General features: G+C 46.2%; 1 protein-coding gene across 2 annotated transcripts; it reads right to left on the reverse strand.

The window, feature by feature from the left end:
• Nucleotides 1-2,268: 2,268 nt before the first annotated feature.
• Nucleotides 2,269-10,699, reverse strand: LOC121569139 (amiloride-sensitive amine oxidase [copper-containing]). 2 transcript variants are annotated; one of them, XM_041879810.2, is made up of 5 exons: nt 10,569-10,699; nt 5,537-7,084; nt 4,268-4,556; nt 3,561-3,693; nt 2,269-3,393 (listed from the first exon to the last, which is right to left on the reverse strand). In XM_041879810.2, exons 2-5 carry the CDS (start codon nt 7,080-7,082, stop codon nt 3,124-3,126), a joined length of 2,238 nt encoding a protein of 745 aa, XP_041735744.1. In that variant the 5' UTR covers nt 7,083-7,084; nt 10,569-10,699; the 3' UTR covers nt 2,269-3,123. The 2 variants fall into 2 exon arrangements, with proteins under 2 accessions (XP_041735744.1, XP_041735743.1); XM_041879809.2 differs by having other exon boundaries at nt 10,565-10,699.
• Between the last annotated feature and the right edge of the window lie 2,486 nt (nt 10,700-13,185).

Raw genomic sequence — 13,185 nt, forward strand, 5'->3', positions numbered from 1 at the left:
TCAACTCTTGAGTGTGATGAGAATGCTTCCCTCAAGCTGTCTAAGACTGTTTTCCACTAAACCGTGGTGTGTGAGGCTAAGCGTAGTGGAGGTTAAACACAAGTAAACACAGTTTACCCAGGATTTTGTTAGACTGGCTTCCTATGCGAGACAGGGAAGAGAGGTACATCTATTTGTATCCTGGAGGAATTATAAGGTAGATGGACATTTGCCCTGTTCAGTCTCAAGCTGAATCAGCAACAGAGCTACAGTCAGGCCGCACTGAAAGATCATAAACCTAACACGTTGTACTGTAAGAGCTTTGATCATGTGACCGCAACAACCTTGGTTAGGCATTGACTAAGTATAAAAATATTTCTGGTTGTTGTAGTGAGATGTCCAATATGCGGTATCCATGACAGTGAAACATGGGAGATGTGTTTGCTTTAAGTGTTGTGAGGACCATACAGGCCTACATTTACCTCTTCTAGTTGTCATATACAGTAAGTATTTAAGGCAGAAATGAAAGTAGTTAGTCATCTAACCACTAGATGGCAGTAGCTACTCACATCTTCCCTTCACAGCTACACTACACTAACCTAACATAGTATGCGTAAAAGTAACGCTTGCAACTAGATCCCTACATACTGGTCTTGATGAGAAGAAAAAAAACTGTCAGTGGAGGTTCTCTTCTGCACTGTTCAACCAATCCAGTACATTTGGTGAAGGAGTTAGGACGAGTGTCGCCTTGTAACGTCCAAAAGCAGAAGTCGCGTCACAGGGTCTTTTTCTATTTCCCCTGAAAACCGATCTGGTTGTTAGGGACTCAGCAGAGGCTACACCTACACAGACATGTTCCTGACCACCAACCACTTTGAGAGTCAGTGAGACTGATATTGAGTTTTTTTTAAATCAACAGACTGCTTTAGTAATGTTTTGCCCTGCAAACATATAAGATTGCATAAAGCCTATGAGTAGCACTATGTTTTTACCACAGGAGGTTGGTGGCACCTTAATGAGGGAGGATGGGCTCGTGGTAGCAATTGGAATGGAATAATTGCAATGGTATCAAATACATGGAAATCATGTGTTTGATGCCATTCGCTCCGTTCCAGCCATTATCATGAGCCATCCTCCCCTCAGCAGACTCCCCTGGTTTTTACTCTATTGCTGAACACATGGTCATATTTATGTAACTTAGAATACTGTGGCATTGATCTGAGGGTAGAGTTTTCAGTCCTTTACAACCTCATGTTTGCGTTCATCCCTTACAGCTTAGCCTTATGGCTATAAAACTGGTCAAATCAATGTCACAATCTATATTTGCCTTAGTATTTACCAGTTCAGGTGCGTAGGTTGTGGAGTAAAGGAGTAACCTTCATCAGGGAACCTCACTGCTAAGGTTGATTATGCTTATCTAAGATGGATGGCATTTGGTACTTTTTGTGCTTCAGGGAGGTGTTTTAACTAGGTTAAACACTTGACACAGTGATACTCAAACATCATTTCCCACTCTGCACTGTCCTTGCATGCACTGGCCCTCTTACTCACCAAGGTCCTTACTGCTGTTTTTTTGTACCTTTTACAACCTTCATCAATCTGTTTTTCTATTCTCTTGCATGAGCAAGGACAGAGGAAAGAATCAAGAGTAGGAGACGTTTGTTGACTCTTCCAGGCCAAGTCTAACCGGGAAGAACAGGTGAAATACCCCCTATAGCTAACCACTGTGTGATTTCCTGTATTAGTCACAGGCCAGTATTGATTGGTTTCCCACTGTGAGTCTTGACACTGTTTTCTTCCCTACAGTTTGTTCATTATAACACAGAGACCATCATTACTATGGCAAACCATAGGAATGCCAGTTACCCTAAAGCCCCCTCCCTTTTTACCCCATCTTCTAAAATAATCTGTCCTCCCCTGCTTTTTTTTGTCCTCTCCTGTCGTCTCTTCCTACTGCTTGCATGACTCTAATGGTACCCGTTTTTACCATATACCGTAAAATGTCGGCACACACTTTTATAAGGTTCTGATTGTAAAATGCCATAGACAACAATTGTTGGCTTAGGTTCCTGAAGCCTGCTTTTCACATTGCTGATGTTGAATATTTGCTTTTTGTCTGATTGTACAGCTACACAAGTGACTGCTGTCGTCAATGCTTGAAGACTAACACTTTCCCCACTTTTAATGTCATTTCCAAATTCCAGTGCGCTAGTACAGTTTGAGAATACACAGTCAAGTCAATCAATCTGATCAAAAACACCCAATTGAAAAGAAGCGATACAACCCAAATGTTATACCATTTGATTTAATCCAATTAGGTCTTTATTGTATCTAATTAAAAGTAGTCAGGAGTACCTGAAAGGAAAACTGTCCCAAAGATAAAACATATGGAGGGCAAACTGAGTTGTAGAACATTCTAGAATGTTCTATCGGTTCGCTCTCTGCATGTTGCATGGGGGCAGTTGGTTGCCCCGGACAATGGTGCAGGTGAATCCTCGACTGTTTATGGGGCAGTTCAGGATCTGCCTGTTTGCTCAGCTAACATAGGCCCAGTCGTTTTCCCCATGCAGGCCTGCTGGGATCCAGGAGCCTAGCGGACGGACAGTGGCTGATCCCGGCATCCTGCATCCTGGATGCTCAGAGCAACTAAACCCCGTCCATGGAGACCCTCACCCAACGGGATTCTGAGTGCTTTGACCCCCAGGCCTCACACACAATAAGGTTAGCATGACAACCACAGTAAAAAGGAAAACAATCATTCTGCTAGATCTAGGTCGGATACATGAGTATACACATGGCAACGCGTGTCTGTGAGTTATGATTATAGAGGATTTCTATTGAAATGTGCCTATGGATAAGAATGGTAAGTTGCTTCAATCAATTTGCGTACTCAAAAGAAAACGTAATACGACAAAAAATACCAAATATTCTTATTCTTTCACATTTCAACAGGTTCAGGTAAGATATCAACATAATGTTACTTTTGTTAATGCCTGTGTCTGAATGCATTCTTTTGCATTGAACTGAATTTTAAGTTAAATGTCGGAGTCAAGATTTAAATGTCAGCTCACATTAATTTGGCACCACTCAGACCCAAGGATGGAACCACCATTTTGTGTCTTTCCTGTCACTCACACCAGTCCCTCAGACTCCTGCATAGGTGCCGTTGTAGAAGAAAGGCTTGTCAGTCACACAGTGACCTACGACCTCTGGGGTCCATCTCTGGACCTTGGGCTTGCCCTCTTTATCTGGCCGGACAATGACGGTACTACGGGATGACAGAGAGGGGTCCTCATCGAAGAAGTTGAAGGGGCGCAGGAAGAAGCCCACAGCGTTGCCGGGCGTCGCCGTATTGGGGATGTCCTCCGAGTGGGGCACGTGCAAGAAGCCCACTGTCACCCAGGCAACCAGGTCCTACACAAGAGACATTGTCAGGTTGATTGATGAATTGATTGATTGGATTTATTATTGAGTTATACAATTCCGTAACCTGTGTAAGTAAGGAATTATACACAGTTATGTCATCCAGGGTTGAGAAGAGTCTGAGAATGAGTTGTGTTATTGATAGCAGCAGGTCTCACCTGGTTGGTGATATTTTCATTGTTGCGGATGTAGTCCTCAAAGGAGACCACAGGCTCCCAGGGGTCGTTCTGAGTGTAGATACTACTGCTGGTGGGCTCACTGTCCTTGTGCCTGGTCACAGCCAACGGGTATCTACAGAGGAAAAGTAATCCATTATCACTCTCACTAATACAGATCATATGTACTGCACTTAGATAGACTGAATCAGAACTTTCTGACAGTAGATGATTAGATAGATAGATAGATAGATAGATAGATAGATAGATAGATAGATAGATAGATAGATAGATAGATAGATAGATAGATAGATAGATAGATAGATAGATAGATAGATAGATAGATAGATAGATAGATAGATAGATAGGGTTGGTGGGTGGGTGGGTGGGTGGGTGGGTGGGTGGGTGGGTGGGTAGGTAGGTAGTTTCCCATATTCTCTGGATTATCATGGAATGACTGTATGTAGTTCATGGTACCTGTACGCTTTATTCATTATTTTATGTTAGGGTTTAATGGATAGTACCCCTACTACCCTACCATATAATTAGATGGTGCCAATCTTTCCCATTCATTTTGGGTTGCGGTCTACAGCGGGAGATGGAGTGGAATTAACTGAGGTTGACTTTAGACCTCTTCTGATGTGTCAAAAGTAACATTTGATTCAATTTTAGGGTGAACTATCCCTTAAACTAGCTGTGTGTGCTGTTACCTGGACCAGCTGATGCCGTTCTCCTCTCTCCAGCCACGGGGCAGCACACTGTTGGCGTGGGAGTTGTACTGGATGCGGTACCCCTTCTGGTGACCCCACTTGTTCTTCTCATTGGGGTTGTAGAAGTGCACGTAGCGAGGGAACTTCTTGCCGAATCGGAAGGCTGCGCTGCGTTCTGTTTGGTGTTGCGTCTTGATGAGCTTGGATTGGACGACGGAATGTTTATGGCTCCACGGGTTGGTGAAGTTCACGTACTTCAGGTCCATCGACTCAAAGCTGTTCTCCCGACCTGGACCATTTGACAAAAGCAATCAAATACTGAACAAAAATATAAACGTAAAATGTAAAGTGTTGGTCCCATGTTTCATGAACTGAAATCAAAGATCCCCGAAATGTTCCATACGCACAAAGAGCTTATTTCTCTCAAATGGTGTGCACAAATTTGTTTACATCCCTGTTAGTGAGCATTTCTCCTTTGCCAAGATAATCCATCCACCTGACAGGTGTGGCATATCAAGAAGGGGGGTGCTGCTGAGGAGTATTTCTTTCTGTCTGTAATAAAGCCTTTTTGTGGGAAAAAACTAATTCTGATTGGCTGGGCCTGGCTGCCCAGTGGGTGGGCCTGGCTCCCAAGTGGGTGGGCCTATGCCCTCCCAGGCCCACCCATGGCTGCGCCCCTGCCCAGTCATGTGAAATCCATAGATTAGGGCCTAATGAATTTATTTCAATTGACTGATTTCCTTCTATGAACTGTAACTCAGTAAAATCTTTGAAATTGTTGCTTGTTGCGTTTATATTTTTGTTCAGTATGTTAATGGTGTCAAGCAGGGTTGGGATCAAGAAGGCTTGAGGTTTGCAATTAATTCAATTTCAATTCAGCAAGTCCAAAGAAGAATGGAAGTTCAATTAGTGTTAGTTCAATTAAAACCTCCCTTTATTGGCATTTGTTGATTTGAAATGCAGTTGACCTTAGCACTAATGTCAAGTTCTGCAGCAGATATTGCACAGACTAGGCATACCATTTCATGTGTGATTTATCAATTGTATTGCCCATGGCACGGAAATGAGAGCTTATTTTGTGTTTCTTGTCAATGATTCATCAAAATGGCTGACAATCTCATGTTATTGTATTTGGCTGGGAGCAACACTCATAAACTATCTAGGAGCATCAGTTATAATGCAATGTTTGACCAAAGGTCTAAAATACATTTTAGAATCTACTTCCCTAGAAGTGTGACCACGCTACCAGATTATTAAAACAGAACTCACCGGCAATATCAAGGTCAACCTTGTAGTGGATGAGATGAGTGTGCAGGTTTCCCAATACGTAGTTATACACCTTAGAGCCGTAGTGCAGTCCGTTAGGCGTAAAGAAGGTGGCATGGATGTAACCGGTGGCACTAACCCTGGACTCCATCACTCCGTTCTGGTAGAAGAGGAAGTCCCAGATGTAATCATAGTTATAGACGGTGGAGGTGGTACGAAGCACCAGCACGTGGTTCTCCAGACCCCCGAAGAAGTTGTAACCCCCCTGGAAGTTACTGTTGAAGTGCCTCCTCAGAGGCATCCCCGTGGTCATTTCAAACACACACAAGGCGTTCTTGTAGCGCATGGGCTTGTCCGTGTCGTAGTAATGGTGCAGGTCTAGAAAGGTTGCGATTTCAGGGCAGTCGATGCCAGGCGCCAGCTCGTAGTCCACGGTGCCCATGGCCCAGCCGGCGTCAATGTATTTGGTCTGCATGGCGGCGGGGGTGTCACCCGAATAGAAAGCGATGGCCTCCTGGAGACTGACCTCGTAGGCGATGCGCTCTCCATTGAAGCGCAGGTCGAAGATCTGGAGACCGGCGGACGAGCGGACACGGAAGGCAAAGGACCAGCCGGCGTATTCCACAAAGTTCCCATCCACGTGGTAGCGAGGGCCTTGGGGCTCCACCAGCTTGGGCCCGTGAATGTCGGTGCGTGTGTTGCTGTGCCCACGGGGAATGTAAGTGGAGTACAAGTCTTCATCGTCATGGTCAGGAAGCTGGACCTTCTCCAGCGATCCCTTCTCATATCGCTCCGCCAGTTCCTCCACGTTGTCAAAGTACTGGCCGTTGTACCACACCTTCTCCACCGTCCAGCGCTCGGGGTCCAGATCTTTATGGTTCACCAGGACCTCAAAGCCCACAGGGTGGATGAAGTAGCCCTCCACGAACTTCTGCAGCATGATCCAGGTCCTCCTCTCGCCCGACTCCAAACCACGGGGCGCGATGTCCGAAAACGTCAGGCAGCGGTCGGTGCAGTTGTGGAAGGAAAATCCGCCCGTGGTCTCAAACAGGACCTTGTGGACTTTGGCGGTAATCTTCTGCAAGATGTCTATGATGTGCGAGTACTCCGCCACTGTGATGGGTCGCGACTCAAACCGAATGGGCCGGTCTCCCTTGAAAGTCTTCCCTGTGTACGAAGTAGGGAATGGCAGTGGACTCACAATGAACTCAGTGATGTTGGGCTGGGCCTGGTTCCCAAACTGCACCACCACCCTGGCCTGGCGTGTGGGCTTGGCCTGGCCCCGGTCCAGGGCCCTCAGGGCCTCGTGCTTGCGAGGCAGGTGGAGCTCCATTAGCAGGATGCTGTTCTTCTTCAGGTCCTTGCCCCGGGCCGCTGTCAGACCCAGCTCTGGCTTGCCTTGCAGGTAGTCCCGGACGTTGCGCATCTCTCGGGGGGTCAGGTCGGCGAACATGGAGGCTCCGTGGTGAGCCCACTCCTGGCTACGAGAGGCTTCACATACTCCCAGAGCAACCAGCAGCACCAGCAGACAGCAGCACCTCATGGCCATGTCTATGGAGACACAACAAGTAGAGAAGACGGTCAGGAAGTATTGGAGAACGTGCTCTTATAGTCACCGACAACCCAATTCTTTCTGTTGAAATGACCCTTGCACTTGAGTTATTGAGTCTGACGCTTATCTAATAAAAACGCTTGAGTAAACCCTACACTGATCTTATAGCGTGCATCCTCCATTTCCTCCAGTGCTGAAAAGAGAAACATACATACAGTCGTGGTCAAAAGTTTTGAAAATGACACAAATACTAATTTTCACAAAATCTGCTGCCTCAGTTTTGATGATGGCAATTTGCATATACTCCAGAATGTCATGAAGAGTGATCAGATGAATTGCAATTAATTGCAAAGTCCCTCTTTGCCATGAAAATGAACTTAATCCCCCAAAAAACATTTCCACTGCATTTCAGCACTGCCACAAAAGGACCAGCTGCCATCATGTCAGTGAATATCTCGTTAACACAGGTGAGAGTGTTGACAAGGACACGGCTGGAGATCACTCTGTCATGCTGATTGAGTTAGAATAACAGACTGGAAGCTTTAAAAGGAAAGTGGTGCTTGAAATCATTGTTCTTCCTCTGTTAACCATGGTTACCTGCAAGGAAACACGTGCCGTCATCATTGTTTTGCACAAAAAGGGCTTCACAGGCAAGGATATTGCTGCTAGTAAGATTGCACCTAAATCAACCATGTATCGGATCATCAAGAACTTCAAGGAGAGAGGTTCAATTGTTGTGAAGAAGGCGTAGGGGGCCCAAGAAAGTCCAGCAAGTGCCAGGACCGTCTCCTAAAGTTGATTCAGCTGCGGGATCGGGGCACCACCAGTGCAGAGCTTGCTCAGTAATAGCAGCAGGCAGGTGTGAGTGCATCTGCACGCACAGTGAGGCGAATACTTTTGGAGGATGGCCTGGTGTCAAGAAGGGCAGCAAAGAAGCCACTTCTCTCCAGGAAAAACAGCAGGGACAGACTGATATTCTGAAAAAGGTACAGGGATTTGACTGCTGCGGACTGGGGTAAAGTCATTTTCTCTGATGAATCCCCTTTCCGATTGTTTGGGGCATCCGGAAAACACCTTGTCCGGAGAAGACAAGGTGAGTGCTACCATCAGTCCTGTGACATGCCAACAGTAAAGCATCCTGAGACCATTCATGTGTGGGGCTCACTCACAATTATGCCTAAGAACACAGCCATGAATAAAGAATGGTACCAACACATCCTCCGAGAGCAACTTCTCCCAACCATCCAAGAACAGTTTGGTGACGACCAATGCCTTTTCCAGCATGATGGAGCACCTTGCCATAAGGCAAAAGTGATAACTAAGTGGCTCGGGGAACAAAACATCAAAATTTTGGGTCCATGGCCAGGAAACTCCCCAGACCTTAATCCCATTGAGAACTTGTGGTCGATCCTCAAGAGGCGGGTGGACAAACAAAACCCCACAAATTCTGACAAACTCCAAGCATTGATTATGCAAGAATAGGCTGCCACCTGTCAGGATGTGCCCCAGAAGTTAATTGACAGCATGCCAGGGCGGATTGCAGAGGTCTTGAAAAAGAAGGGTCAACACTGCAAATATTGACTCTTTGCATAAACTTAATGTAATTGTCAATAAAAGCCTTTGACACTTATGGAATGCTTGTAATTATACTTCAGTATACCATAGAAACATCTGACAAAAATATCTCATAACACTGAAGCAGCGAACTTTGTGAAGACCAATACTTGTGTCATTCTCAAAACTTTTGACCATGACTGTACTGTAGCATATCTGGCATCCAGATTGGGACACATTCCCCCCACCCCCATTATCTTCCCCGCACCCCCCGTTCTCTTCCCCCCACCTCCCGTTCTCTTCCCCCCACCTTCCGTTCTCTTCCCCCCACCCCCGTTCTCTTCCCCCCAACCCCGGTTCTCTTCCCCACCCCTGTTCTCTTCCCCCACCCCGTTCTCTTCCCTCCACCTCCCGTTCTCTTCCTCCCACCTCCCGTTCTCTTCCCGCCACCCCCGTTCTCTTCCGCCACCCCCGTTCTCTTCCCTCCACCCCCCGTTCTCTTCCATCCACCCCGTTCTCTTCCCCCATCCCCGTTCTCTTCCCCCCACCTCCCATTCTCTTCCACCCACCTCCCGTTCTCTTCCCCCACCTCCCCGTTCTCTTCCCCACCCCCCGTTCTCTTCCCCCACCCCCGTTCTCTTCCCCCACCTCCCGTTCTCTTCCCCCGCCCCGTTCTCTTCCCCCCACCCCCTTTCTCTTCCCGCCACCTCCCGTTCTCTGCCCGCCACCCCCGTTCTCTTCCGCCACCCCCGTTCTCTTCCCTCCACCCCCGTTCTCTTCCATCCACCCCGTTCTCTTCCCCCACCCCGTTCTCTTCCCCCCACCTCCCGTTCTTTTCCTCCCACTCCCGTTCTCTTCCCCCCACCTCCCATTCTCTTCCCCCACCTCCTGTTCTCTTCCCCCACCCCCGTTCTCTTCCCCCACCCCCATTCTCTTCCCCCACCCCGTTCTCTTCCCCCCACCCCCGTTCTCTTCCCCCCACCCCCGTTCTCTTCCCCCACCTCCCGTTCTCTTCCCCCATTCTCTTCCCCCCACCTCCCGTTCTCTTCCCCACCCCGTTCTCTTCCCCCACCCCGTTCTCTTCCCCCACCTCCCGTTCTCTTCCCCGCCCCGTTCTCTTCCCCCCCCACCCCCTTTCTCTTCCCGCCACCTCTCATTCTCTTCCATCCACCCCCGTTCTCTTCCCGCCTCCCCGTTCTCTTCCCTCCACCCCCCGTTCTCTTCCATCCACCCCGTTCTCTTCCCCCACCCCCGTTCTCTTCCCCCACCTCCCGTTCTCTTCCCCCCACTCCCGTTCTCTTCCCCCACCTCCCGTTCTCTTCCCCCCACCTCCTGTTCTCTTCCCCCCTCCCCGTTCTCTTCCCCCCACCTACCGCTCTCTTCCCCCACCTACCGTTCTCTTCCCCCCACCCCCCATTCTCTTCCCCCACCCCCGTTCTCTTCCCCCACCCCCGTTCTCTTCCCCCACCCCCGTTCTCTTCCCCCACCTCCCGTTCTCTTCCCCCCACCCCCCGTTCTCTCCACAGCTGGAAAAGCAAACCTCTTCCTTCTCATACTACCCCTCCTCCCCCTTTCTTTACCACTCTTCTTTCTACTCCCTCTGGTCTTCTAACAGTATGGATTAGTTTCCATGCAGTGGGGATCTTCGTACAATGTTTCCTTTCCGCCCCTCTCTGTTTATATTGCAAGTGTATCGACACCTGCCAAGTCTGTTCTGTTCTCAGCAGCACACCAATGGGTCCTCACTTGAATCTGGGACTTATGTGTTACAGATTGCCTCTTTCAAACAGTTTGATTTTATAACATGCTTATGTAACCCTATTTATGTAATATTGGGATGTGCTGCAATGAGGCAGAACACGAAAAGCATGCAAATCAGAGCACTGTTGGCAATGCACGCCTTTGTAACAAAGAAACTGACCTACCTACGGTATGCACTTCAAACGTTGAAGGGTACTCCTGTTTCCAGCCCTGAGTGAAACAATGTTCCTTTGTCCAGAACCAGAACAGCCCAAGCAGTTGTATCCTTCCCTTTGCAGTTCCAATGGAAGAGACGTAGTATGAAAACAGGGCTCAATGAGCAGCTGCTTATATTGAACCTTCAACTTGGCAGCGACGGAACAGGATTGGTCACAGAGGGGTTGTAAAAGTGTTGAAATCTCAGGTCTATTGTATAGATCATTAATCCCACACATCTGAATTGAGAGGGGCTTGCAGACAAATTGAGCAACAAGAGGTTTTGAAATGATTTGATTAGTGTAGTATGCTGACAATTTACTTAATGGGTCAACTATTTATCCTGACAGAAGATAGTGGTTCAGTGCACATGAGTAATATTCCCCTAACACACAGGAGGTCTGAAATAATATATTTCTCATACGGAGTCTGGAAAATGAAAGTAATTTTCACTGTAAGCGCATAAGGGATTATTTGACCCACAATAGGTGAGTCCCCCCAAAGGAAATTAATCTGTCTATTTTATGGTACTCCCCACCCACAGGGAAATGCTTTGGTATTGTAAATCTCCTGGACACATACAACATTGTGCCAGTTTTTCTGTTTACTTTGAACTGGTCAGTCTACCTAGCCCTGAAAGGTTTCAAAGGATGTGCATATTACTCCTAAAGAATCATGCAAGATATTGCCAACATGATATTGGTGAACACAAACATACAGCATCCTGCACCTTCTAGAAAACCATCCAGGGGAGCACACTGTGTTGTCTCTGTTCCTCAGCAACACATCTACTCTAACCCTATACTTATCTCATAGAAAACCTGTGGACATCATATGAAGTCCTCAAAGTAATTTGCAACTTCAGTCCGTGGAGGAAAATACAAGATTATCAGTGTCTATAGAATTGACATGCCATTATACGGCACAGTATGTGTTTGCAGTGTTTATTGGCGCCTGGATTGGCACCAAACTAGTATTTACATACCTAGTTTTGCTTTTGTAAGTTATAGCGTTGCATGACTTTGTGAACTTGCCATCACGGGCCCCCTCATTATGGTGAGGACTATACAGCTATGAACAGAATTGACTTTTCGTAGCAGGTTAGGAAAACGTATGCAGCAGGTTAGGATGATTAACATAGCAGGTTAGGATAATTACATTAAGGTTAGGAACATGGTTAGAGTTAGGGTTTGTTAAAATGCTAAAATCCTCCTCGAAACTACTCAAAAATGAAGATTTTGACGATTTACACTACTGTTCAAAAGTTTGAGGTCACTTAGAAATGTCCTTGTTTTCGAAAGAAAAGCATTTTTTTGTCCATATTCAAATAATGATGGACATATTTTCATTAAAAACATTATTTTGAAGAATTTATTCACACTATTTCATCCTTCCACAAGATATAGTCCCGACACAAATATAGGGTTGCTACCCAAACCAGCTGGTCGTTCGTTCTATTGGTTCGGTTGCTAGAGACACGACCCAGTCGTTTAGTCTTTTTGTTCTGTATCTATGGACACGACCCAGTCGTTCGTTCTAAATGTTCCATTGCCATACTGGCTGGCAACATTCTTATCCCTTGCTTACTAGCCAACTACGGCTAACTAACAGTCACGCCAAAAAGCGCAGCCAGAATAACAGCAAAGTAGCCGCATTTGCATTTGTTTAAGCTGTTTTCTAGTGACATTTATTGGGATACATCCATAACAATGAGCTAAAGAGGCGCGATTTTGCCTGGCATAGAACATTTGCTCACTCGTCAGGACACTGTTGTTCAGAGGAGCTAGCCAACAACACAGCTAACACAATCACTTCAAACTGAAGCTGGAAAGACTGCAAACTAACTGCACTTTGTTTGGTTTTACGTTTTTCAATGTACATTTTTATGTATATATCCATAAAAATTATGCCAGCTGATTCATGATTTCGACTGGCTGAGAAACGCTGCCTGACTGTCTGTCTCGTCCCGACTCCCGACACATTCATTACTCTGGGACAGCTGGAGATCAAATTTGAATGTTGAAACAATGTTGCAAATGTCGGAGAGACAGACAGCAAGGTTTATATAAATCTCCACTGTTGAAAACTAAATGTTAGTCTAAAAGAAATGTGAGATAATGTCTAGATGCTTTTTATAGTGGAGATCAAGTTGATAAATTGCTTGACAGGGATGATGAGTCAGATGGAACAGAGTAAATATGCATTTTAACATCCTAGATTTAGCTGGTGGTAACTTGTGGAATAGACACCGGCTGGAATGCGGTTTTAACGAATCTGCATTCAGGATTAGACCCACCCTTTGTATAACTTTGATCATTCGATTCTCTCTGCTGACCAACTGTAGTAATGTCTTGGAAGAGACTGTATTTCTATTACTGTTTCACGGCATGCAATAAACCCTCTGTGGTAATAATGTCCTTTATAATATCGATTATATCTGAGAATAATAGAAGTCCAAATGAGTAACTTATAAACAGAAGTCATTGGGGTAGGGATCACTGTGAATGAAAAATAAATCATAGTGGCCTGTACAGTGAAAATGAAATGACGTGGAAATCAAATCAAATCTAATTTTATTGGTCACATACAC

Source organism: Coregonus clupeaformis, chromosome 7 (assembly GCF_020615455.1).
Source record: "Coregonus clupeaformis isolate EN_2021a chromosome 7, ASM2061545v1, whole genome shotgun sequence".
Lineage (NCBI taxonomy): Eukaryota > Metazoa > Chordata > Actinopteri > Salmoniformes > Salmonidae > Coregonus > Coregonus clupeaformis.

Coding starts and splice junctions, on each gene's coding strand:
- LOC121569139 (XM_041879810.2), bottom strand. CDS start 7,082: ATGGCCATGAGGTGCTGCTGTCTGCTGGTGCTGCTGGTTGCTCTGGGA. Junction 4,557..5,536: donor GGTTGACCTTGATATTGCCG/GTGAGTTCTGTT, acceptor CAAATGGTCCAG/GTCGGGAGAACAGCTTTGAG. Junction 3,394..3,560: donor ATGAAAATATCACCAACCAG/GTGAGACCTGCT, acceptor TCTCTTGTGTAG/GACCTGGTTGCCTGGGTGAC.